This window comes from Lolium rigidum, chromosome 2, assembly GCF_022539505.1.
Source record: "Lolium rigidum isolate FL_2022 chromosome 2, APGP_CSIRO_Lrig_0.1, whole genome shotgun sequence".
NCBI classification, from domain to species: domain Eukaryota; kingdom Viridiplantae; phylum Streptophyta; class Magnoliopsida; order Poales; family Poaceae; genus Lolium; species Lolium rigidum.
In genome coordinates, this window is record NC_061509.1 from 258,056,312 (window position 1) to 258,082,567 (window position 26,256).

Here is a 26,256-nt window from a genome sequence, read left to right on the forward strand (position 1 = left end):
GAGGTTTGGTTCTAGCGGATATCGTTGGATTTGGTTCGTATTTCTTCTGGTTTACGTTTCTCTTCATCGGCTATTGCTGCTGCTCTCTTGCGTTGGTTTTTTGGGGATTAGCATGATAACTTCCTATTGTCTACTACAAAAAACTTTATTTTCCAATGAGTGATGGGCGAGGATGGCGCACCTTAGTCTCGTTCAAGTGCTCATAGTCGTCGCTAGGTGGTTCAAAGATCTTTTTGTATTTTTTTACTACTTTTATGTTTCAAAAAAAAAGTGGCACTAGATTGAGGCCCTTAGTGTTTTTTTTTGCGGGTTGTGTATTTTAGTCGTGTCAGAGGTGATGTCACCTTTATTGGTAGATCAAGCAACATTGTCTACATGGATCGACAAGCTTTGAATCTGTGATCTGATTCTGAAGTAAACAATTGAAAAAAAAAGAAAAAAAAGGAGCGAAAAGGCAAATCAGAAAAACTGGTGTGCGCCTCCCGCATCGGCCATCCTCAGATCTCCCCGACCGCGCCGCATCTCGCCCACCCGACTCCCACCGGCGAGGGGGCCTCTCGCCGCCGGCGCCGACGCCGACGCCGCGATGTACATGGCGTACGGGTGGCCGCAGTCGATCCCGCTGGACCCGGGCGACTCGGACGGCGTGGTCCTCCTCCGCGTCCTCGGCCGCCTCCTCCTCGCCGTCTGCCCGGCCTCGCTCCACCTCTGGTCGGCCTCCCACCACAAGGTCCGCCTCGCCCGCCTCGACCGCTCCCCGGAGTCCCTCGCCTCCCACGGCCCCAACGCCCACGCCGTCTGGAGCCCAGACGCCAAGACTGTCGCCGTCCTGGTCAGCCCGCCGCCTGCCCCTCTCCCCCCCGCCTGCTTTCCCCGCGCAAGAACTCACTGTGTGCGTGTGTGTGTTTGTGCTGTGTCGCAGACCTCTTCTTTCCACCTCTACATATACAAGGTGCAGCTCTCGGGGAAGCCGCTGATCGTCGGCGGCAAGCAGCTCCCGGGGCTCTGCCTCGCCACTCTATCCCAAATAATCGTCGAGAAGGTTCCTCTCGCCACCGACATCTCCATAACGTACGGTACCCCTCACTCCTTACCCCAAAAACAATTCCTGCCGCCGCGGGGAGCTAAATTCAAAGTGTTCGATCGTGTCGCAGGAGCAACTTCGCGTGCGACAGCAAGAGCGCGCTCTTTGGGCTGTCCAACGGGCACTTGCAGGTCGTGTCCTGGAATGCTGAGGTACATGGAAATGCATACTGCTTTTGTTTCTCGTAAGTCGCCCGTTAGAAGCTAGCAGCTATGCCACCTCCGCCTGCCTCCTGCTTGCCATGCTAAGCGCGTTTGTTGTTGTTGCCTGCCAGTTCTCGGACACCTTCAAGCTCCGCTGCTCGGCGTGCTCGCCCGACAAAACTGCCGCCGTTGTAGACGCTTTGGTGTTCGATCCGCCTAGCTCGCGAGGAGGTTCTAATGCGAGGCCTGCTCCCTGCTGCACAGGGGACTTTGCTATCGTCGGTGTCGAGTTGTCGGTCAAGCTGAGGCTGCTGGTGGCTTTGTACTCGGACTGTCAGGTCGCGCTCTGCACGGTCGGTAAGAAGGGGTTGAAGCAAACCGGCGGCATCAGAGTGGAGAGATGGTTGAACACTGGTGACGCGATGTGCACGTCCGTGGCTTCCGATCAGCAGGTTCTTGCCGTTGGGTGCGCCAGAGGTGTCGTTGAGTTGTATGACCTGGCTGAGAATGCGCGGCATATGCGCACCGTTTCCTTGTTTGATTGGGGGTAAGCCTCTCGTACAGATATATGTATTTTTAAAATTATTAGAGATTTTAGTACCAGTTGCATCGAGAGTTGAGAGTTCTGACTACCTAATTTTCTGGCAGTTGATTGCAATTTTTTTACTGATCTACGATACCCTTATTGCATATAAGTTAGAGGAAATTTTAAGATACCTGCCACTTGACTAGATCTCTACATCTCCAAGTGTTATTCAGGCGAATTTCGACTGCCTGATTGTATGGGTTCAACATTTAACGCAAATATTGTTCTTGTGCTTAGGCTTAAACATGTCATTTTGCCAGAACGGTCAACATTGTTTTCTTGTGCTTAGCTTAAACGTGTCATTTTGCCAGAACGGTCAATCGTTCAACATTTACTCTGGCGTGTGAGTTGTGACTGGCGTGTACTAGGTTGATATACCAGCAATGTTTTTCAGTTATTATTCTATGGAAGCTGAGATAACTGTTTTTTTCTTGGGTAAAACTTTGTAGGTATTCAGTGGAAGATACCGGTCCTGTTACTTGTATATCTTGGACGCCTGACAATTGTGCTTTTGCAGTTGGATGGAAATTCAGGGGACTTACTGTTTGGTCTGTATCTGGATGTCGGTTGATGTGCACAATTCGTCAGGCCGGATCAAATTCTGCATTGTCTCCAATGGTTAAACCTAGTGCCCAAAAATTTGAGCCTCTAATGGGCGGAACATCACATATTCAATGGGATGATTATGGGTATAAATTATTCGCAGTTGAAGAAAGTTTGTCAGAAAGGGTTCTTGCTTTCTCATTTGCCAAATGTTGCCTCAACAGAGGACTTTCAAGCACAACATACATTCGCCAGATTCTTTATGGCGAAGATCGAATTCTATTAGTGCAACCCGATGATACTGACGAACTTAAGATATTGCATCTTAATATTCCAGTTAAGTGTTCAGTTTGATCTTTTGATTTGTTTCTTAGGCAAGAGTGTTGCGACATATGTTGATGCATGGCTCATCATAATACTTCTATTTTTGAAGCAGGTGTCATATAGCTCACAGAACTGGCCAGTTCTGCATGTAGTTGCAAGCGATGACGGTATGTACTTGGCAGTGGCTGGCTCTCATGGTCTAGTGCTGTATGATTTGCGAAACAAAAGATGGCGTTTTTTTGGGGATGTTACTCAAGAGCAGAAGATTCAATGCAAAGGCTTATTGTGGCTGGGGAAAATAGTCATCGTGTGCAATTATGTTGAATCATCAAACACGTTAGTCTCACTTTCTTACCTTAGTTTTTGCTATCTGCTAACTATCTCAAGTCTGAGACTTTCTAGTTGAACACATATAGGCTCTCTATTTATAATACTCCGTAGTATGTCTGTGAACTGATTTTTCGTGTTTTGAACCAGTGCTTGAACTCACATAGGTACTGATTGAACCTCACAATTTGCTAATATGTCAAAAAAATTCACTAATATTTTCTTTTCTTAGTGCTTTGTTCCTATTTAAATATCATGTTTTTTTTTTCTTCTAATGTGATTTTCTATTTAGCATTTAGCTATATGATAAGTTTGCTGCATTTTTCTTAGGTACGAGCTGCTGTTTTTCCCAAGATATCACCTTGATCATAGCTCTTTACTTTACCGAAAACCACTGCTTGGTAGACCTATTGTCATGGATGTCTTTCAGGACTATGTTCTCGTTACCTACAGTCCGTTTGATGTGCATATCTTTCATGTGATTATCTCGGGAGAATTGTCACCTGCCAGTAGTCCAGTTTTACAGGTGATGTGAAAATTTTGCATCCTCAATGTGTGGCCTGCCAGCTCTGTCTGATAACGTTTATTTCTCTACGATTAAGCAGCTTTCAACAGTTAGAGAACTTTCAATTATGAGTCCAAAGAGCCCACCTGTTTCAATGCGCTTGATTCCTGAACGAACTGATGAACAATTTCTGAAGCGGGATTCAAATGGATCTTCTGACTTGCTGTCCCGACAACCATCAAGGTATATTTTAACCCAAATGTCACCTGGTAATGTTCTCTTTGATTTTTATTTGGTTTACAATATATCAGGTGCCTTATCTTGCGGGTGAATGGGGAACTTTCTGTGCTGGACATGGACGATGGACATGAACAATCACTTACAAATTCAGTTGAACTCTTCTGGGTCACTGGTTCTCAAATGGAAGAGAAGGGTAATCTTATCAAAGAGGTTTCATGGCTTGACTATGGCCATCAAGGGATGCAGGTTGGTTTAAATGGTACTCCACAATATATATCTCTTTGTTATGCCCATGCATTTTGGGGTCATAGATGTTTTTTCAAAATCTACCTGCAATTCTTTTATGCAGATTCTGCTTTGTTGCAGGTATGGTACCCGTCACATGGAGCAAATCCTTTTAGGCAAGAGGATTTTTTGCAGGTACCGATCTTCTGAAATCATACAATGGAGTTCTCCACCTGCTTCATATGTGTTTATTTTTTAGTAAAACTATTAATAATGTCGTAATAATGCTAATTTTTGTCATGATATAATTGTTAGTTATAATTGAGCATGTCTTATTTGATTCTGTAGTTGGATCCAGAGCTTGAATTTGACCGAGAGGTGTATCCTCTTGGTCTTCTTCCAAATGTTGGCGCAGTAGTTGGTGTTTCTCAGAGAATGTCCTTCTCAACCTCAGAGTTCCCATGCTTTGAACCTTCCCCAAAAGCGCAAACAATATTGCATTGTTTACTACGGCATCTCCTTCAGGTAAAATTGGCATTGATCATTCCTCTTTACATTATGTTTTCTATGTTGACCTGTATAAAGATAAATGCAATCTTCAGAAACTTTTTCATTAATCTGATAAGAGTAAAAAAATGTAAGATTTTCACATTAGTAAAATATTATTTAGATCACTAGCAGTGCACCTAAAATTGAGTTCTTACCTTCAGGTTAGTGCTAGTACACAACCAAGTGAAAAATATGACTTATGCTTCAAAGATTTTAAAAAAGGGAGGACCAAGTTTGACGATGATTGCATGAACATTGCTACACACTTACATGTGATTAGCTAATATTTTTCATACATTGCCGTCCAAGACTTTTCTCCACTATTGATTTTAGCTTGGATAATTGGTATTATGTTGTTATTTTACTAACTTTGCAAGTCAACATATGGCCTGTGCCTGTTACAACAACAGAGCCTTTTGTCCCAAGCAAGTTGGAGTAGGATAGCGATGAAACCCAACAAAAACACGTGCCGACCAAACAGTGAGGAGAGTTTAAAAGAATATAAATAGACAAAACAAGAAAAGTGCATTATGGTTTTGTTACATAGATTGCCAATTTCCATTTAGTCCTATCAAGTGCCAAATCTATAAGCATGGTTTTAAAGGCGTCACCTAAGCGTCCAAGGCTCCAAGCGCTCCCCCTACGCCTTAGAAAAACGCCCGCCTTAGGCACCTAGGCGTCCAAAGCGTCCGCCTAGGCGTCGCCTAAGCGTCGGAGCGCCCCCCCCCCTTCGCCTTAGGACGCCTTGGCGCCTTTAAAACCATGTCCACCTCCTCCCATGTCAACTAGTATGGCTTGTGCCTGTTAGTTCATCAATATCTCTGGTGTCTGGACATCCCCCCTGAAGACTCACCGCGGACCCGAAATAGCATAGGGATAACAAGGATAGTTGCAGAGATTGATCAGAATCTGAAAGGGAGTCAACACCCAAGAGAGAAAATATTTTCGCAGAAAGAGGGTGCTAATTTCTTGTGGACACAAATCAGCCTTATTATGTACTACTATCTTCAATAGATTGCAGTACTAGGGGGAGGGTCTCTCCCTGTTTGAGAAAACAGTTGTTAAGGTCTACCAAATTTGTTGCCATCGTGCTACCCTTGCAGAAGTTTTCGATACATTACGGTGAACCTTGGGATTTATTTCTTTATTGAGCTGCTGTATTGGCCACGTTGAAGTGTGTAGCAGTACTTTGTTACAGAGTGAATATAACCATCGAAAGAAGATGATTCCGCCTACATTAAACTAGGACACTAGGTTGATGTATTCAGAAGATTAGTGTTATGGCTTTACCATGAAGTTATGGCACAACAATGCTTTATTGGACTACTTGAATCAACTTTTAATATGTTGGCCTGTTTTAGTGTTTTGTAGAGCTTATATGCCAATTCCAAAGTTGTATGGAGTAAATAATTTTCTTGTGCCTTTAAATTTAGTCTTCCATTCTCTTTTTTTATTAACAGAGAGACAAACATGAAGAAGCTTTACGTTTGGCAAACTTGTCAGCAGAGAAACCTCACTTTTCTCACTGTTTAGAGTGGCTTTTGTTTACGGTATTCGAAGCAGATATATCAAGGTATTTAATTCTGACTTACACTGTCCTTCTACAAATGTACTTTATATTTGCAGTATGGAGCTAAATAAAATATGGAAACATGCTATATAGTTTTTGGTGAATTGGCATTAGGTCCTGTTTTATATTGAAAGCAATAGAGGTTCGCTTACAGGAACTGGGTTATCAACCAGTTTTACAAGGAAAGTTCAAAAATAAAAGCGTGCCTAGTCACTCCCCTGGCACTACAAGGTGATCAACCCAAACAAACGACAGTGGAGATAGTTGTTTAATAGAACTCCCTGTAAACACTCTCCAGGGAAAAGATACTAAATGAACAGCAACAAACATCAGGAAACTGAAGGCAAACTCCTCATCAGCCATAGCTAAGATAAGACCCCCAAAAGGAATGATTTCCAAAGAAAATTCAGGTCCGACCGTCCGACGTCGTAGCAGAGCCAACTTCCTCTTGCATTCACCAATTGCCTAGTCAAAGCTGTCTTGTGTCTGGGAGTCCCAGAGAGGCCGCCATTGCTGCAAAAAGGATCCATATTCATAATACCGCATCAGTGGGGCGTTTCAGCACTGTCCGTTAAAAAAACATCTTAGTCTGTATGGTGCGGAGAGACCACAACGTGGCAGCAATCCCAATGCAATTTAGTACTATGAAATTCTCCCCATCCCCATATTTAGTACTACCTGAACTAAAACCACGACAAGAATTATCGAACGGAGGGAGTATGAGCCAAGATCTCTTTTCTAGGAGACTTTGTGGATTTGCAGGCCAGAGTTGAAGTGTCTGAAACATGCTATGCTGGTTCACTGTGTATTGTTTATGATAAAGCGCTTTCAACTGGATGCCATCCACCACCTTGATATTTCTATTTATTGCTGTATTGGTAGCGTGTTTTCATCTTTTGTTGACCAAGTTGCTAGCTTTCTTGTCATCATTGCTGAAATAATGTATCGAGCCTTTTTCTTATTGGCTACTTGCTAATTGCAGGCCAAGTGCTTCAAAAAATCAACCTTCACACAAAAGTGAATCTCCAAAGAAATCTCTTTTAGAGAAGACATGTGACCTACTTCGAAACTTTTCTGAATATATGGATGTTGTAGTCAGTGTTGCTAGGAAAACTGATGGTCGGCACTGGGCAGATCTTTTCTCGGCAGCTGGACGATCCACAGAGTAAGTGTGCAGCCTTTTATTTTTCCAAAGATGCATACCTTGTTGTAACTCTTGCTCTTAGTATAAATAATTACCATGCCAGCTAGAGTGTAGATCCACTTGTGGTTGCACACTTCCATCTGTCATATTGGTGTCCATCAAGAATCTAATGATGAATCTGTTGAAGTGCTTATCAGTAACATGGACTGGTGTCTAGCCGGGCTTCAAAATGACCTTAATCTTAGAGAGCTCAGGAATTTTGTTGAACTTGGCTTGTTTCTTAGGGTTTCTAGAGGATAGAGGATATAGATGTCATTTTGATTTGTCTCGCCTGTCAATTTCCAAAACTACAGTGCTTCGTCATTGGTGTGTATCAATACTTGCCGAATATTTATGGTTATCAGTCCAGCACCAGCATTTGGTATCTTGGGAGTGCAGACTCAAATTGGATGTTTATGATTTTTACCTACCAATTAACATATGAAATAAATATAATGGTTGTGTTCTTATTATGACCGATCTTCCATGATAGGATGTTTGAGGAATGTTTCCAACGGAGATGGTACAGGACGGCTGCTTGCTACATACTGGTACGCCCTTTTAGGATATGTTAAATGATATCTGAGGCATGATTGAATTGCTCAGGCTTATGCACTAACAAAGAGTAATTTTCACCATTATTATCATTTAGTTATACAAGAATTAGTGCTTACAATGTTCTGTGACTGCAGGTCATTGCTAAGCTGGAAGGCCCTGCTGTCAGTCAGTATTGTGCACTCCGTTTGCTCCAAGTAATTCTTTTACCTTAATCATAAGGTGGTTTAGGTCTGGTCTATGTGCTAGTTGTCTCACATGTTCAAGCTAAATTTTTTGAGTGTTCATTACTTTGCAGGCTACACTCGATGAATCTCTGTACGAGCTTGCTGGGGAGTTGGTATGCTTTTATGCTATAACTTGTCTATTTCCTATATTTATAGTCTGGAGGGGAATAATAACGTAATGCAACTAATGTTCTTAGGTTCGCTTCTTGCTAAGGTCTGGCAGAGACTTCGAAAATGCCAATACGGACTCTGAAAAACTATCTCCAAGGTTTATGGGCTATTTTCTATTCCGTTCACCATATAAGAGACAATCTTCTGATTTGAAAAGGTACATTTTGTAGTTAATTTTAAAAGGTTATATTGTTATTTTGAAATAAGATTATGGTTTTGCTATCAGAATTTCTGAACTGTTATTCCCTGTTTGGACAGTAACTCAGTGAAAGAACTTAGTCCACATATTGCCTCTGTTATGAATATTCTGGAGAGTCATGCCAGCTATTTGATGTCTGGCAAGGAACTTTCGAAGCTCGTTGCTTTTGTCAAAGGGACTCAGTTTGATCTTGTGGTGAGATTCTAAGCATTCATCATTATAACATTTTTACCGATTTCAAGCCACATGTTATCAAACTTCATTGTAACTTTATGCAGGAATATCTTCAGCGAGAAAGGCTAGGGTCTGCTCGACTGGAGAATTTTGCATCTGCACTTGAACTAATTGGAGAAAAGGTTAATTAACAAATCATGAATATTTACTTTTTTCGAGAATACCTCAAGATTACTTTTATGCTCAAGTTATTTGCAAGTCAGGAGCATTATGTCTTGCTTATTATTATAGGAATAATACTTAGCTATTTAGAAGTTTTTCTTTGCAAAGACATTTGAGGTGTATATATTACAAATTTCATTTCAAAGTTTGAAAAATCTGTAATGCTGAACGATAAAACTTACGGCTGTCAACGAGCTGAGCCGACTGTGAGTGCATACACCCAGGCCTGGCTCAACCTCGACTTACACCCCGAGCCTAAAGCTAAGCTTGAGCTCTCAACTCGTCAAAGGCTTGGACAAGTCCGAGCTCCACTCAGCGAGCCTCATGACTGTAAAGAAAAAGTTATACCCAACTCATCTGTGCAAGAGCCAAGGGCTGATTTTGCCTTAGTGCCTCGCCTGAGTTTTCCTTAATAGGTGGTGCTACATCTACATGCTCATTCCACACAGAAATTGGTACTAAACATCCAGCACTTTATGCTATCATTCCATGACATGTAGGAATAATTTAAGATGGCCTGTAACACCAGTGCAGGCTTGAAAATATATTTGCAGTTATGAGTCAGCACAGCTTCTCTCTTGGACTTGACTCTTTGTGTGCATGAAAGAGCCTTGAGGACCAGTGCTTAGCTGCAAACTGAGAAAGTTGAATCAGTTTAAGGTGTTGCTGCCATTTGTTTTTTTGGATTGAAAACTTCATTCAGCCTTCAGCACAGGGTTGCAAGAACGGTTGGCTTGGGGTTCTAAGTGGGTGTGGAATCGTCGAAATTTCGGGGAGAGAAGAGTGGACCACTCGTTTTAAGTTCTACCAAGCATGGCCGACTTTTTGAGCTTGATCTTCTGAAGCTTGCAATGAGGTCAGGCTTGAGCTTTGCTTGTGAGCCTAGAACGAATCTAGCTCGAACAGTTTGTTGAGCCTGAACTATTTTGGCAGCCCTTGTGAAACTCTCAGTTTTAATTCTGTTTAAGATTAATAAGTGTGGTCACATAATAAATGGTGTTGACGTTCTTAGTTTTTAGAAAAAACAAAGTGTTTGCCGCAGTTTTCTCAGGCTAGTTGTGCTTTGCTCAACACTGCTTGGACCTGAATATTGTGAATATTTAATGAGATGCTTTACTCGAGCAAATCAGCAAACCAGTTGACACTATTGAAATAGAAAAGGAACAATAAGCTAAGATTATCTCGTGTAGATCATCTACTTACTTTTTTTTGCTGCGAAAAGGGATTTTTTTTTCCGAGAAAACCCAGAGACTTTGCGTTTCATTTCATTGAAAAGAGAGAAGTTTGGTTACAATCCTCCTAGGAGGTGAATACAGGGGAACTAACATATACATGAATGCACATCCCAGGTGGATGGCAGAACTTAGGCCAGAGCGTGATAGCGTAGCCTCGTCCTGGAAAGCAGGGCGGAAGTGGAGGGCTGGGCGTTGTCGAAGACACACTCGTTCCTCTGTTTCCAGAGCATCCAAGGGATTAGGAGCATCGTGGAGGCAAGACCCTTGTGCATGGGCTTTGTGGTGGCGAGTTTGCTCGATATGGACCACTCAGCAGCGACGAAGTACCATCGGGAGGCTGGCAGGGAAGCCGGAGCCAAGCCAAGGTCTCGTACCAAATCTGGCATGAGAAGGGGCAGGCAGTGAGCAAGTGAGCCATTGTCTCAAAATCCTAGTCGCATAGGAGGCAGCGGGGGTGCTGCTGCAGGCCGCGGCGCTGTAGGCGAGCTGCGGTCCAGGAGCTGTCTTGATGGAGCGCATGATCGCCAGACAACGCGCCCGCATCGCTTTCCTGAAGGATGGGGACGCCAACACGGCCTTCTTCCACCTGCAGTGCTCCCACCGCTGGCAGAAGAACAAGATCAACTCTCTTGTCTCCGAGCAGAGAGTGCTGATGGAACACGCCGACATGGCCGAGAACGCTTTCTCACACTTTGCTCGGCACCGATGTTTCCCGCCACGTGACGCTCGACCTCGACGAGCTAATTGCTCCGTCTGATGGCCTTGACGACTTGGAGGCGCCCTTCGAGGAAGCGAAGATTTGGGACGCGATCAAGCTCTTGCCTGCCCAAGGCCCCCCGGACTCTATGGTTTCACTGCCGAGTTCCTCTGCGCCTGCTGGGCGACAATCAAGTACGACCTTGTTGCGGCCTTTCAGCAGTTACACACACTTCTCCCGTGAGGGTTCCATCGGCTTAACCAAGTGCTCTTGATGCTGCTGCCTAAGCGGGCTGACGCCGCGTCCATCGGCGACCTCAGGCCCATAAGCCTGATCTACCTGGTGGCCAAGCTCTTCGCCAAGCTCCTGTCGCTGTGGCTCGCTCCCAGATTGGACTCCCTGGTTAGCAAAAACCAGAACGCGTTCATCGCCAGGTGGAGTCTAACAAGACAACTACGTGCTAGTGCGGCAATCCGTGAGGGTCCTCCATCAGCTGCGTGAACCGAGGGTGATCCTCATGCTTGATTTGGCGTTCGACTCCATATCCTGGCCCTTCCTCTTTAAGGTCCTGCGCCGGTTTGGTTTCGGTGACCGCTTCCTCGACTGGCTCGCGATCCTGCTGAGCTCTGCCAGCACCAGAGTGCTCATCAACGGCAAGCTCGGACCCCGATCTGGCATCGACGAGGCCTGCGGCAGGGTGATCCCCTGTCGCCGCAGCTGTCCGTCCTCGCCATCGACGTCTTGGGGCGCCTGATTAGGCATGCCTACAAGCTGGGCATGCTGCAGCGGCTGCACCCACGTCAGACCATGCCCACCATATCGCTGTACGCAGACGACGTACTGCTCTTTTGCCACCCATCGACCGGCGACATCAACGCAGTCAAGTCTATCCTGAAGATCTTTGGTCGAGCTTCCGGACTTCTGGTGAATTACTCCAAGAGCTCCGCAGCCCTCCTGCACTGCGACGTTGAGGCTGAGCTGGTGGCGACAGGCCTCGGCTGCCCTGTTGTCGCCCTGCCCATGACCTACCTGGGAATCCCCCTCATGGTCCGGCGCCTGGCAACTGCACAACTCCAACCCCTGGTGGCAAAGGTCGCTGACAAGCTGCCCACTTGGATCACACGCCTGATGCACAAGGCAGGGCGCCTGGCGCTTGTCAAGGCTGTGGTCTGCGCTGTCCTGATCCATCAGCTGCTCGTTCTTGCCCCCTCCAAGAAAACCCTCAAACTAATCCAGAAGATTCAGAGAAGTTTCTTCTGGGAGGGGCGTGCCCAGGCTAAGGGAGGGAACTGCCACGTCAATTGGCAGCAGGTTTGCCGGCCAACCTCTTATGGAGGTCGCAGAGTGCAAGACATCGAGCGTGCAGGCTTCGCTCTGCGCTTACGGTGGCTCTGGTTCAGTAAAACGGACCCCAGCAGAGCATGGCATGGTATGGACCTGCAGTTCTCTGCAGCCGAGCGCAGCCTCTTCTTCGCCTCTACAAGCATGACCATCGGTGACGGCACGTCAGCGATGTTCTGGGAGGATCGTTGGATTGGCGGCAGGGCCGTGTAGGGGCTCGCACCCCTGCTATACAACTGCATCCCCAAGCGAAGAAGGAAGATGCGGACTGTCGCTGACGGCCTCCAGGGCAACAGCTGGGTGCGTGACATCCACGGCACGCTGGCATTCATGAAATTAGGCAATATCTGCTGTGGTGGCGCACGGTCATGCAAACCACCCTCTCCACACAGCCTGACCAGCTCATCTGGAAGTGGACTGCGGACGGCACCTACTCCGCGGGCTCTGGCTACCTCGCTACCTTCTGTGGCTCCATGCGCTGCAACACCTGGAAAGTGATCTGGAAGGCATGGGTGCCCCCTCGAGTCAAGCTGTTCATATGGCTCGCCAACAAAGTAAATTTTATTCATTGGAAACATAATTACAGTTGATGGACATAGCGCTCGCAACATCCCGAGGGAAGTGCTGGAGCCATGTATTTGTCAGTCCCTGAATTCCACACATACTCGCTAACTTGAGTACAGTGAGCGCGTCAGACCAGGGCGCCTCGAGGCACACAGCCAGACGATGTCGTCGATTGACGGGAGATGGGATCAAGGACGGCAGCTTGGAGATGGCGCTGTGGAGGTTGGCGATCCTTTTCACCAGAACAATCTTGTGGAGGCAGAGCAGATTGTGGAGGCGAAGTTACGGGCAAGAGGAAAGGCATCCCCGTATTGATTTTTGTGGGTATGGATAAGTTGAGGGTAATTGGATGTATTCTCCCTATGCCCAAAACAGAATGGTTAATTTTTATTTACCCATATCCTATCCAAACGTGGGCATGGATTCGGATGTGGGACCTTTCCAAGTTGAGTTTCGGCTTGCCAATTGCTGGTTTTGTCCACTTCCTGATTTTCCTTTCCTTGCATTGCTCGCTTGTTTGTGTGGTTGAAACCCTTCATATGATAACACCTTTTTACCTTGGTTTGAGCATATGCGTCACATACCTCGATCCCCCCTTGGTTGATTTGCAAGTTTAGAAATCACACGTTTCAAAATATATTATTTTGGTTTTATCTGTTTTTCTTGGAAAAAGTTCTCACTTGTATGCCGATATCTGATGACAGCTCCAAATGGACACACTTCAGAGCCGGCTCGATGCTGAGTTCCTTCTTGCTCATATGTGTTCTGTCAAGTTTAAGGAGTGGATTGTGGTGCTAGCAACCTTATTGAGACGTGCAGAGGTAATACTCATATAGTTTTATGCTTTGACATGGTTAACAATTCTTTTATGCAAGTTAAAATGTATGTGTGCTGTGCTTTGGTAATCTTGTCATTGACGTTTGCATCTGCGCTGGAGTTGTTTTTTGGCTCTTAACCATGGGTTGAACATTAGGCATACATTTGGTCCTCCACTACTTGCCTGCCAGTATTTACTTGTCGCACAACTTGTACTTAACAGGTTAGAGTTATTGCTGTAGAATCCTTTTTTCTAGATCAGATAGTTATCTAGTTGGTGCACTTTATCAGTGAATAACAGTGATTTTTTTTATCTGCTCTATTTGAAGTTTACAGGTGTGATGGTTTAGAAGTGAATTATTATACATCAAATTGTTTGGCTATGTAAACTCAGCCTTGCTGTTGCAATACATCTTTTTGTTGTTCCTCAGGTTTTGGTGGATCTCTTTCGACATGATATGCGGTTGTGGAAAGCATATAGCATTACCCTACAGGTTAGCAAGTACAAAAGGTGTTTGTTTTATTGGGTCTATAAACTTTATAAGTGTCTCTGACATGTGTACGAATCACTTGCAGTCACATGACGTATTCAGAGAGTACCTTGATCTTCTTAGCGCCTTGGAGGAGGAGCTTTCTTCAGTTTCTGATCTTACATTGCAAAACGGACCACTGTCATGAGGCTGAAGGATAGCGATCTTTTGGATGCTCAACAGTTTAGCCTGTGTTAATTTAACACATACAGTTAGAAAGAGAGAAGCCCGGGGAATCTTTTGTAGATAGTATTATTTGGGGGTTTCCCCCTTAGAGCAACATCTTAGAGGCTACGACAGCCTTTTGTGCAGTAAATGAGTTGATCACCACATTGTTGTATCATTAGTTGCGGCAGAGTGAGAGTGTGCAATCTTCCCCTTTCTGTAAGTATGCGCTTCTCCCTAACAATGTAAAGTATATACCAGTTATGAGCATCCAGTGTCTTTTTGTTCCTTCATTATGTGTATGCTCATCACCTATCTCTTGCCCGAGATGTTCATTATATGTTCATATTCTTGTAACTTGTATCCATCTGGTTCTAGCATCATTTAGCTCGATGGAACACCTAACCTCTATGGAACACCTAACCTCTATGGAACACCTAACCTGCAGGACGGAAGAACTCGCATAGTTTAACGAGAAATTTCAATCAGATCACACTCTTCTGCCACCGCCTTTGTACTTACTGCTGCGGCAGGGATAGCACTGCAAATGTTCAAACCGAAAACTAGGCAGCCGCTGAGCGTGCATGCTTCGATGAAAAACCAATACAGTGCCAGCAAGCACGGTAAATATGTTTGACGACCCAAAGGACTGCATGCGGTCCGTCTTTATTCACTACACAAATAGTACCATTACACATACTAACGGGCGCCTATGAGCCATCCACGCACGGGCGATATCCAGGCATCAGGCCATTTTATTGGAGCAATTCAGACACGGAGCACTACGAGCATGTCGGTGTCTACATCATTTCATCGGAAAGAAGGTTGGCTGTTCTATAGCATGGGCCGTTCTGGCACCCGGCGCCACAGTAGTCACCGCCAAGGCCGCAGAACCCGTACCTGCTGCAACATAGGCCGCCACCACACCTCCTTCTACCACCGCACTGTGCGTTTTCGGACACATCATTTTCATCGACGTTGGCTATTCTATAGCATGGCCCGTTTTGGCACCCGACGCCACAATAGTCGCCGCCGAGGCCACAGAACCCATACCTGCTGCAGCAAAGGCCGCCACCGCACTTCCTTCTACCTCCGCACTGCGCGTTGCCGGGCACACCACTTTCAACAACGTTGGTTGTTCTATAGCACGGCCCGTTCTGGCACCCAACGCCACAGTAGTTGCCACCGAGGCCACAAAACCCATACCTGCTGCAGCAGAGACCGCCGCCGCACTTCCTTCTACCTCCGCACTGCGCATTGCCCGGCACGGCATTTTCATCGCTGCTGAAGCCAAGGGCGGTCACCGCAGCAAAGGCAAGGACCAACATGCACAGTGTGATGGCCTTCATGTTCATGGCCATGTCGGATGCTCCTTTTTTTTTAGCTTAGTGCGGTGGATGTTGAAGCTTCCGATGATGAAGCACGAAGCTTGCGAGGTGCCATTATATAGGCGTAAATGTTCGTGGTGCCTCCTCGAGGGAATGTGCCGTCGCCAAATAGGGTTTGTTCGTAGACAAATATTGTTAGGGGCTTTTAATCACATGCATGTATGTGCTAGCCATAGTCAAATATTGTTTGTTCAAAAGTGGCTTTTAGTTGTGTTGGGCTGTAGCAATAAAGTGGCTTTAATTCTCTACTTTTCTCGAGTTCGTTAGTTGGATTAGTATTCCGTCTTCGGAAGACACATATCTACACATCAGCTAGCACATTTCTTGCACTCCAAATTAAATCTACAGATTAACATGGTGACTGTACTGAGTACGAAAAAAGAAACGATGGGCATGTAGTGAACCAACCGGCCGGTGGCGTCACATGAGGTGTCAAGGCGGGATCCGACTAAGATTTTACTTACAGTGTATTTTATCTTCTCTAGTTGGTAAAATGCACTATAAATGAAATTTAGACGAGATCTTACTTTTTTTTTGACGAATAGGACTCTAGCATTAAAAGAAACAACAAACAGTACAAAGAACTCCGAAAAAACGAAAATTACAATGAAATCCTTGCGAAGCCCTTCATCTTCAACCTCGAGGCATCTTACTTAACACCCAGCGAGGCACCAAAGCTCAATACCAATACGATGACAACGAAACGAGGATCGAGATGGTTGCAGTAGAAAGTAGAAACAAGAAGTAGCCAGTCAGCCATGAACGTCGATGTACATCCCTTCTTCTTCGTCTCGCACACAGCAAGGAAAGGAAAACAGCGACCGGTTACATGCGTATCCAAATGAAAATCGATTTGTGCCTTACATCACATGTGAAATTCGAAGTCTTTTCTTTCAGTGTTAAAATCCAAGGTCTGGTCTTAATTAGTTGTGCCTAGAAATGACCTTGTTGAAAGCACTATTTTGAGAGCGAAGACTATCTTCAGGGTGAAAATCTAAAATATTTGATCGGGCGACGATGGCGCGTGTGCGATTTTTTCCTTCTGGGAGGTGCAACTTTTGGAGAGTCTGAAGTTCAGGTGTTGTCTTGGTGGTGGATGTGTTGTTGTTGCTAGGGCTAGAATACTGTAGTGGAACTTTAATTTCTTAATTAACTTTTTTTTGGCTGTGTGCATCTATACTGCTATTAGGCTATTGCGTTGTTGCAGAGGCTATGTGTATTTGGTATCTCCTGATATTAATATATTCCCTTTATCGTAAAAAATGAAAATCGATTTTCATCTTGCTCGTGAGGCTAGTACGTGCAAAATATTTCTTTGCCCACATACATCATACATGAAACAATTTTTTTGTCTAGTACCAAAAAATACTCGGCAAAAGGCAAAACTACTCGGCAAAGCGGCAAAGACTTCTCGGGCAAGTCTTCTCCGGCAAAATATCTTTGCCGAATGTAATTTCACGACACTAGGCAAAAGCCTTTGATGTGCATCAAAAGCATCAAGAGTTGACACTCACCAAAGAAAAGCACTTGACCATTTGTCCGATGTCAATGGCGCGTCGTCTTTGCCAATTGTCTAGGCTAGACACACGACAGCTGCTTCCCCAGGTGCATGCAAAGACACGGCTGCAGTGAAGCTGCCACATCGCCCCCTTGTTTGCCGAGTGCCAAAGTTGGCACCATATAACAAAGCCCCTGCCTTTGCAGAGTTTCAAGCCCTGGGGCACTCAACAAAAAGCCTTGGGATGCATGGCCAACTATATTCGCCGAGTGTCTAGATCTAGGACACTCGCCAAAGATCCTCTTTTGTTACTTTTTGGGCTTTTTTTTGTTAATTTCCTGCATTATACACACAATAATTCATAGCACTAACAAAGATCACAAGTACTGATGTCCTAGCTATTGCCTCATTTTCATATATAGACCAATCTTGAGAAAAATTCATTCCCACGGTCTTTCTATAAAAAAAATCAAGGGTTTTCTCCTATTTTTAGATAAAAGTCATGAAATGCCCAATTTTAAATTAATAAAGCCAGAGGTTTAGTTCAACACAGTTAGTTACAGACATGCTGGGCCTACAGCTTCACCAATAACACCAAGAGAACATCGTAAAACATAGGCGGGGTCGGCCTCCCCGCAGACACGCCTAGACACGAACAAATGCCGGTTAAGGCACACCCTAGGGCCTCATCTTGTTGGCTTCAGAGACACGTACAACTCCCTTAGCTCGCGCGCCATCCAGCTTAGTCCCTCCTTTTCTCTTGCCTTAAACTTTAGATTTCACAGCTGCAAAAAGATAATGGTTTTGTAAATAATGTCAGCCGAGTTAGAAATAGTTTTCTTCTCAATAGTAAGTTTGTTGTGCGTGTTCCAAAGCGGCCAGGATTGGGCTAGGAACAGCACCCGGAGAATCCATCGCGTATACCCCGTGAAACTCAATAGAATGGCATGTAACTGGGCGGAGTTGGCAGGATGCCCCCAGCAGCTGGCGAAGGACCGGCCAAGAAAATTGCGCAATGGAGCAGGAGAAGAAAACGTGATTGGCATCCTCAGTGGCTCCGCAAAGAGCGCAAAGACCATTGGAAGGGCCATATCGGCTAGCGATCTTTTGGCTCGAAGGGAGCTTATCTAGAGCAAGTTGCCTGGAGAAGATTTTGATCTTTATAGGTACTTTAGCTTCCCACATATCTTTGAAGTGGGCCACCGTCGTGCCTTGGGAGAGATTATCATACATGGATTTGACAGAAAAACTACCGGACGGTTCCAGGTGCCATAAAACCTTGTCACGCCCCCTGACAAGTTCCACCATGGTCATTATAGTCTCCAACTCTCGCCACTAGCGCAGACCCTCCTAATCTAGTGAACGATGAAAGCGGATTTCCAGAGTATCATTACGTCTATTATTAGCCACCGAAATGAATTGATTGTCACAAATAGCAAAACGGAGGGGGAATGTGTCCATGAGGGGGACACTGCCTAGCTGCCTAGCCACCAGTCCATCCATAAATTGGTGCGGGCTCCATCTCTGACCGCGTGCTTAGCCCTACCTTGAAAAATATTTAATTTTGTGTAGGCTCTTCCAGAATTGGGAACAGCCTTGGCTAGAACCCGAAAACAAATCCGAGGCGTCAGCATACTTGGCATTAATAATTCGTGCCCAGATAGTGTCTTTGTCTTGATATAACATCCACACCCATTCGAGTAAGAGGGTCATATTCATTTTCTTCGTGTTCAGGAGATCCATGTCCCCAAACTCCTTGGGTCTATAAATTGTCGGCTAGTTTACCAGATGATATTTTCGTTTCAGGCCCGAACCTTCCCAATAGAATTTCGATCTATGGGAGTCAAACTTCACATGAATCCCGTCAAGCAGAAGGAAGAGCCCCATCACAAACATAGGAAGGTTATCCAGGCAGGCATTAGAGAGAATAAGTCATCCTCCCGAGGATAACAATCTCCCCAGCCACGGCTCAATCTTGTCGGCCAGCTTCCTAACCAGGTAAAGCCACTGTTCCAGTGAAAGCTTCCTATCTGAAATTGGCAAGATCAAGTAGACGAAGGGAAAAACAACTAGCTTGCAGTTGAGCATGTTTGCAATCCAAGATCGCTCGGAATTGAGTGGACCAAGCACGAAAATCTTGCTCTTATGGTAGTTGATTTTTAGGCCGGACATGTCCTTGAGGCAGATCATGATAAACTATAGATTTGCAATATCCTCATCCGACCCCTGGATGAGGATCAGCGTATCGTCTGCATATTGGAGATGGGTAATCCCCCGGGAGCAGATGGGGCACCAGCCCGTGAATGTGGCTCGCAGACGCCGCTGTCGATAGGATCCCAGGTAAGGCTTCGCCAATGAAATTGAAGAGGAGGGGGAAAAGGGGGTCTCCCTGTCTAATCCCTCGATTATTTCTGAAGAACGGCCCCACCTCTCGGTTGATGGAGATTGCAGTCTTTCCCCCGAAGACCAACTGCAAAATCTTGTGAATGTACCCCTCATCAAAACCTTTGCAACGCAACACCTCATCGAGGAAATCCCAATTTACCTGACCGTAGGCCTTCTCAAAGTCTAACTTAAGCAGAATTTCCTCATATTTTTTAGCCTGAATATCATGCACGACCTCAATGAGCTCAAGAGGGCCGCTAGCATGTTTTTTCCTTTGATAAAGGCAGTTTGATTTGGGCTTTTCTTTGAAACGAGGCAAAAGACTTGCCATTTTCATTAATAAAGAAGAAGTACAGAATTTGGCCAGTTTATTAGCGGGAAAGCGGCCGAAAACCGAAACAAGTGCCCCGACGACCGCCATGGAGCACGACCGCCGCGGGACACAGAGCCACCCTGGCAACCCACACAAGATACACAGGCCGCCGAAGCGAGAAGTCGTCGCGGTTGACCTTCAACGTCATCGTCATCACTCTTCAGCGACTCCGACTTCACCGAAGAACCAACCACCAAGACCTCGCCGAAGCGGCACCGTGAAGCTGAAGCCGGCCAACGCCAAACAAGCGACTCCTCGTGAAGCAACAGGAAGCTCCAACTCTGATGACGAGCTCTGAAGAGGATAAGCGCAAGACCTGCGCCGAGGGAGATCATCGCCAGAGGGCCACCATGCAGGTCATCGTACGCTGCTCAAATGAAGACTCTCGACAAACCATAGCAACTCCGACTCCACCGCAAGCGAAGCACAAGACGAAGAAGCTCGGACGCTTGCTGAAGCCAAGGTCTTGACGCTACCAGACCATCGCTCAACACCGCCATCGTTGCCTCAGAAGCCACCACACGGACCTCACACATCGCCGATCACCCGCCGCAATGTCGTAGGAGTCCAGCCTCAGGAAAGCACGCAGGGGAACAAAGTCTTCAAGACGACGCCCCCAAGAGGGAAGCGACGTGGATCGACGCCGTCGTCCGGCCCTGCACAACACGGCCTAGGCATTCACCCAAAAACTATGCCCCGGGAGCGGAGGAGGTCGAAGGCTCCATGAAGGCCCCCAAGAGGATAGCGACAACCGCAGCTGCCGCGCCATCAGCTTTCGCTCGGAGCAGCCGAACCTCCGCACTCCCACGTTGCCGAACGGAGATGAGGGAGACCCACAACGCCGCCGGTCTGCGAACCACTGGCACAAGCACCTCCCACGCGGTGACGACGCCACACCACGTAAGACCACCAACCTCACCGCCGGCAGGAGCCGACGGGCCAGATCGAACCGAGCCCGCCACGGTCAGATCTGGCACCTCAGGAAGCCGCCGCGACGAGCAACCAGCAGCAATCGGCCGACCACCGCCCGCAGAGGAAGTAGCAGGGGAGAGGGGCCGCCACCCCGCCCACCCTCGCTGGACAACAGCAGGGAGCCGCCTTCGACGCCGCCACATCTGGGAGGAGCCAGGGCTCCGCCCGCCGCCGTGCTGCTTCGGACCACCGGGGGTGCGGAGGGGGTCGCCGAGCTGGGCCGCCGCCACGCTGGCCGAGCCGCCGAGGCCGAGCCTCCTCCCACCACCGCGGGCTCCCGCCGCAAGCCGAGGCCGTCGCGCGCGAGAGGAACCCCGCCGCCGCCGTCCTCCAGCGCGGGCTTCGCCCGGTGGACTCCTCCGGCGGCGGAGGGAGGGAGCAGGGGTGGGGGGCCGGAGGCGGCGGCGCGTTAGGTTTGCCCCGAGCCGCCCTGGGAGGACGACGCGGGGTCGGCCTCTCTGTATGGTTTTCAGTTTTGTTACAGAGAAACCCATCGATTTGGACTTATGATTCTGTTGGCAATCGGGTTTTCTCCTATGACCACAGACAATGAAAATTCAGTAAAATCAAATGTTCAAACGGAAAAACTGGGCAATAGCTACCGTGACTCCTGTTGCTGTGGCAGCTGCCTAGCGACCTCGCCGAGCGTAAAATGTATGGATGCTTCAACTGAAAACTAATGTAGTACGGCACATCTGTTAATTTTGGCGATACAAAGGACTGCATTCGGTCCATCTTTATTCAACACACACATTAGTACCATTACACATACGAACGGCCGCCTATCAGTTATCAGCCATCCACGAATGGTCGATATCTAGGCATCATGCTATTTTATTGGAGCTAATAAGACACAAAGCACTACGACATGCATTGCAGTGTCTACATCATTTGATCGGAAATGATGCTGGCTGTTCTATAGCACGGGCCGTTCTGGCACCCGGCTCCACAGTAGTCGCCACCGAGGCCACAGAACCCGTACCTGCTGCAGCAGAGGCCGCCACCGCACCTCCTTCTGCCTCCACACTGCGCGTTGTCGGGCACAACATTTTCATTGACGTTGGCTAATTTATAGCATGGGCCATTCTGGCACCCAACGCCACAGTAGTCGCCACCGAGGCCGCAAAACCCATACCTGCTGCAGCAGAGGCCGCCGCCGCACTTCCTTCTGCCTCCACACTGCGCGTTACCAGGCACGGCATTTTCATCGACGTTAGCTTTTCTATAGCACGGCCCGTTCTGGCACCCGACGCCACAGTAGTCGCCGCCGAGGCCGCAGAACCCATACCTGCTGCAGCAGAGGCCGCCGCCGCACTTCCTTCTGCCTCCGCACTGCGCATTGTCCGACACGGCATTTTCATCACCGCTGAAGCCGAGGGCGGTCACCGCAACAATGGAGAGGACCAGCATGCACAGTGAGAGGACCTTCATATTCATGGCCATGTCGAATGACTAACTAGGAAGCTCTTTTTCTTTAGCTTTAGTGCGGTGGCTGATGAAGCATGAAGCTTGCGAGGTGCCATTATATAGGCGTGCGGCATGTCTGTGGTGCCTCCTCGAGTGAACAACGTGCCGTGCCCAAACAGTGTTTGTTCCTAGACAAATATTGTTATCGGCTTTTAATTGCGTGCATATGGATGCTCCAGTACAAATATTGTTTGTTCAAAAGGGGCTTTTATTTGTGTTGGGCTGTAGCAATAAAGTAGCTTTATTATCTACTTTTCTCGAGTTTGTTAATTGGATTAGTACTTTGTTTGCAAAAGACACATATCTACACATCAGCTAGCATATTTCTTCCACTCCAAATTTAGCCTACAGGTTAACGTCGTGATTTTGTTGTGTAGGAAACAAGAAACCATGGGCATACAGCGACCCAACTGATTGTGACACACTGCTAAAGCTTAAGACGATGACAATGGAACGATGATAAAGGGTGGCAAACAAATAAGAAGTAGCTAGTCGGGCATGAACTGTCACAAACCCTGATACGACTGGCAAGCTAACTAAGTGCTAGACAACTAATTTTTGAGGAATAAATTAAACCTACGAAGGTAAATACAAAATTAAAGGTGCACGTAGTGAATCGACCGGTGGTGACACACCACTCAAGCTCTCTCATGGTGACGACAATGAAAACAAAACATAGTGCGTCAGAAGAAACAAGATGTAGCTAGACGGGAATGAATTGTCTGGATCCTAGATGCGACCGACTAGCTAACTAGCTAGGGTCTAGATAAGTAATTTGTAAAGAAGAAATTGAATTTAGAATGGTAAATGTCAAATAAAGGCAGCTAAGGAAAAAAACAGGTAAAGCTTAGGGTTTTTGATAATTTTCGAGTTACCTAGCCTTGTACTATCAGACTTTATAACCGCGATTATGAGCATTGACGATTAGTACCTTGATTACATCCGTGCAACACTTGGACGAAGGATACATTTCCTGGATGAACATCATGTCTTCCCAGGTAGCTTAAGCTTCCCAGAGTTTCTCCTAATGGACCAACCACTATCCACTGTGATGTTATAGTCATCAACAGAGCGAGAAATCTGGCAGCGTTGGAGAACTTTTGCAATGAAGGTTGTTCTTCTACCTCCGCGGACCATGAAAGTTCAGTACACACAAATGTTCAAACAAAAAACTAGGCAAGAGCTTATAATGTTAAGTCGAAGATCGAGAATTAATGGCTTTAGCAGATGCAAGATGCTGGTCCATGAACTCGATAAGTAGGAGCGCGGCAATTTGCCGAGCCTGGCCGATTGCCATCTACTTACCACATTGATGAAATTTGCCGTGACTAGCTGTAGTTGCTCGGGCAGCTGGTTAGCAATAGCATATGTATGACGACACACATTATGGTTGGTGTACGCTTAGACCCGATTTGTATCCCCAACTGGAACTAATTAAAGACCTTTATTTGAACCAAAACTAAATTCTATCTATTATATTATTAAAACAAAAAACAATTAACGGTATAGATTAGACATTATATAGTCAATGGATCAGATTAGCCACATACTTTATACCCACGCACGGAAAATAAAAGGAGGCGGCATTGTTAAGAAAAAAATGGAGACGTTTTTTTTGAAATGGGAGCCACGTCCCAGCCTCTGCATCAATAGATGCACACGGCCGTGTTTTTTTTTATTGCAATGTACGAGTATATAATTCAATTATTACAATCATGGATCCACTAAGGTTGAAAAAAAAAAACAACCACAGGAAAATGATAAAGATTGGACCGCTAAACATTTGCAATCCTATTGATGTGCCTCCAACTAGTAGCTTGGAAGAAGAAGTCCTGGACAACCATCAAGAGTCGGTTAGATCCAGAAACCAGGTCTCCCCTCTGGTCCTCCGGGAGCAGCAGAGCCCATTATTGAATCCAATGCACAACTCGTCGAATAACCAGCGGAAAATTAATTCCCTTTTGTTTGTTAAACACAAGATCATTTCTGCTTGTCCAAATAGCCCAACATAATGCTAACACACCCATCCGTATGTTAGCTTTATCCATTTTCGACACACCATTCAATCAATTACCAAACATATTAGTAATATTAGAAGGAGGCGGGATGTTATATGTCAAATAAATCATTTGCCAGACAACTTTTGCAAAAGGGCAAGCAAGGAACAAATGTTCACAGGTCTCATTGGAATCACAAAAGCAACACTTTTGACACCTATTCCAATTTCTTTTTGCCAAGTTATCCTTAGTTAAAAGAACTTTATTATTAAGAAACCACATGAAGATTTTAATTTTCAAAGGAATTTTAAGTTTCCATAAGTACCTACGAAGAAATCTCGTGTGACCATTCATCAAATCTAAATAGTAAGATTTTACTGTGAAAATTCCAGTTTCCGTCAACTTCCAAACAAACTTATCCGCCTCATCAGATAAGTTGGCGGCCATCAAGCGCTGGCATAAGTGTAACCATTCATTCCATTTGTGATCATTCAAACCTCTCCTAAAACATATATTAAGAGGTGTCTGAGCTAGTTTCCACCAAAACATTTTTGTGTTGGACAATATTATATAGCGATGGATATTTCTGTGCAAGTGGTAAATCACCCAACCATACATCTAACTATTCAAACTATTAACCATTCTGCCATTCCTTTTTCCCCCCTCCTCACTTCATCCTCCTTATCTTGATCCGCATCATCCACTGTGAAGCCATCCTTCTCGTACTCATTTTGTCCCTTCTCTATTAAACGCCAGCCTGACTTCCTCTTCTTTCTCCTCCTCATACTCATTTTTTCCATCCACTGTGAAAAATAATGTTAGCTTGTGAATAATCTGTCTTATTCCTCCATTTTGCTAGTTAAATAGAGGTTGTGACCTACCATAGAAGGATTTTGTAGGAGAGGGAAGAGGATGTTGATAGGTATACCAACAATGGAGATGGGGACGTTCACGGGCTTGCGGGGGAAATTTCCCGATACGTGCTCCTCGAAGATGTCGTAGGGCGTGGGCACCAATGACATCTTCAAGAAGCTCTTCCATAGGAGATTTCTCAACCTTTTCCTCCAACCATAGGGACAAAGCTTCCTACCTTGTTGGTTGGCTTGTTTTTGTTAGTTAAATAAAGATCGTGACCTACCATAAAAGGAGTTTGCAGGAGAGGGAAGAGGCTACTGATAGGAATAGATCAACAATGGAGATGGAGACTTTCACGGACTTGCAGGGAAATTTTCCCAGAGTGAGGTCCTCGAAGATGTTATAGGGCATGCGCACCAACGATATCTTCGAGAAGCTCCGCCACGGGAGATTTCCCAACCCTTTGCTCCGGCTACTGACAAGAATATACTAAGAGTGGGGATGGAGGCATTCATGGGCTTGCGGGAAAATTTTCCTGGAACGAGCTCCTCGAAGATGTCGTAGGTTGGGCACCAACGACATCTTCGAGAAGCTCCACCACGGGAGATTTCCCAACCCTTTCCTCCCTACCTTTTTCGTTTGCTCGTTCAGCTGCTTGCGATTAGCGATGCTCCTTCTATAGGCGTTGCGTTGCTTCCTCTTTCGTCTTGTTCCTCTGATAGGGTGTCGTGCATTACATTCCTTTATCTCGCTGAGCATTGCGTCCACCCACACGTCGATGGGGACCCTGATTTGATCTTATCCAACCGACAACTTTGTCCACCTTTAGTCCCGTTTGCATCCACCTTTAGTCCCGGTTGCACCCACCAAACGGGACTAAAGGTTAGTCCCGGTTGGTGGCTCTACTATCTTGCTGACCGTTTTGTTAGATGGCGCAAAAAAACACCTTTAGTCCCGGTTGCACCCACCAACTTGGACTAAAGGTTAGTCTCGTTTGGTGGCTCCACTATCTCGCTGACAGTTTTGTTAGATGCCGCAAAAAAACCACCTTTAGTTCTGGTTGCACCCACCAATATGGACTAAAGGTTAGTCCCGGTTGGTGGCTCCACTATCTTGCCGACACATGGCAAGGATTGCGTCCCTGGC

The 26,256-nt window shown here is 46.2% G+C and overlaps 1 protein-coding gene across 1 annotated transcript; it reads left to right on the top strand.

The window, feature by feature from the left end:
* Positions 1–586: 586 nt before the first annotated feature.
* Positions 587–14,463, top strand: LOC124693315 (guanine nucleotide exchange factor subunit Rich-like). Its single transcript, XM_047226791.1, has 22 exons — positions 587–832; positions 923–1,071; positions 1,155–1,236; positions 1,359–1,774; positions 2,263–2,692; positions 2,793–3,016; positions 3,338–3,533; positions 3,613–3,755; positions 3,824–3,998; positions 4,119–4,172; positions 4,326–4,502; positions 5,987–6,099; positions 7,079–7,261; positions 7,773–7,830; positions 7,972–8,031; positions 8,133–8,174; positions 8,259–8,389; positions 8,491–8,626; positions 8,710–8,787; positions 13,369–13,485; positions 13,912–13,974; positions 14,057–14,463. Exons 1-22 carry the CDS (start codon positions 587–589, stop codon positions 14,156–14,158), a joined length of 3,375 nt encoding a protein of 1,124 aa, XP_047082747.1. The 3' UTR covers positions 14,159–14,463.
* The last annotated feature ends 11,793 nt before the right edge of the window (positions 14,464–26,256 follow it).

Excerpts from the sequence above, each read along its gene's own strand:
- LOC124693315 (XM_047226791.1), top strand. The coding sequence starts at position 587 with ATGTACATGGCGTACGGGTGGCCGCAGTCGATCCCGCTGGACCCGGGC. Across the intron at positions 3,999-4,118 it reads ATGGCCATCAAGGGATGCAG|GTATGGTACCCGTCACATGG; the intron begins GTTGGTTTAAAT and ends GCTTTGTTGCAG. Across the intron at positions 8,788-13,368 it reads TTGAACTAATTGGAGAAAAG|CTCCAAATGGACACACTTCA; the intron begins GTTAATTAACAA and ends ATCTGATGACAG.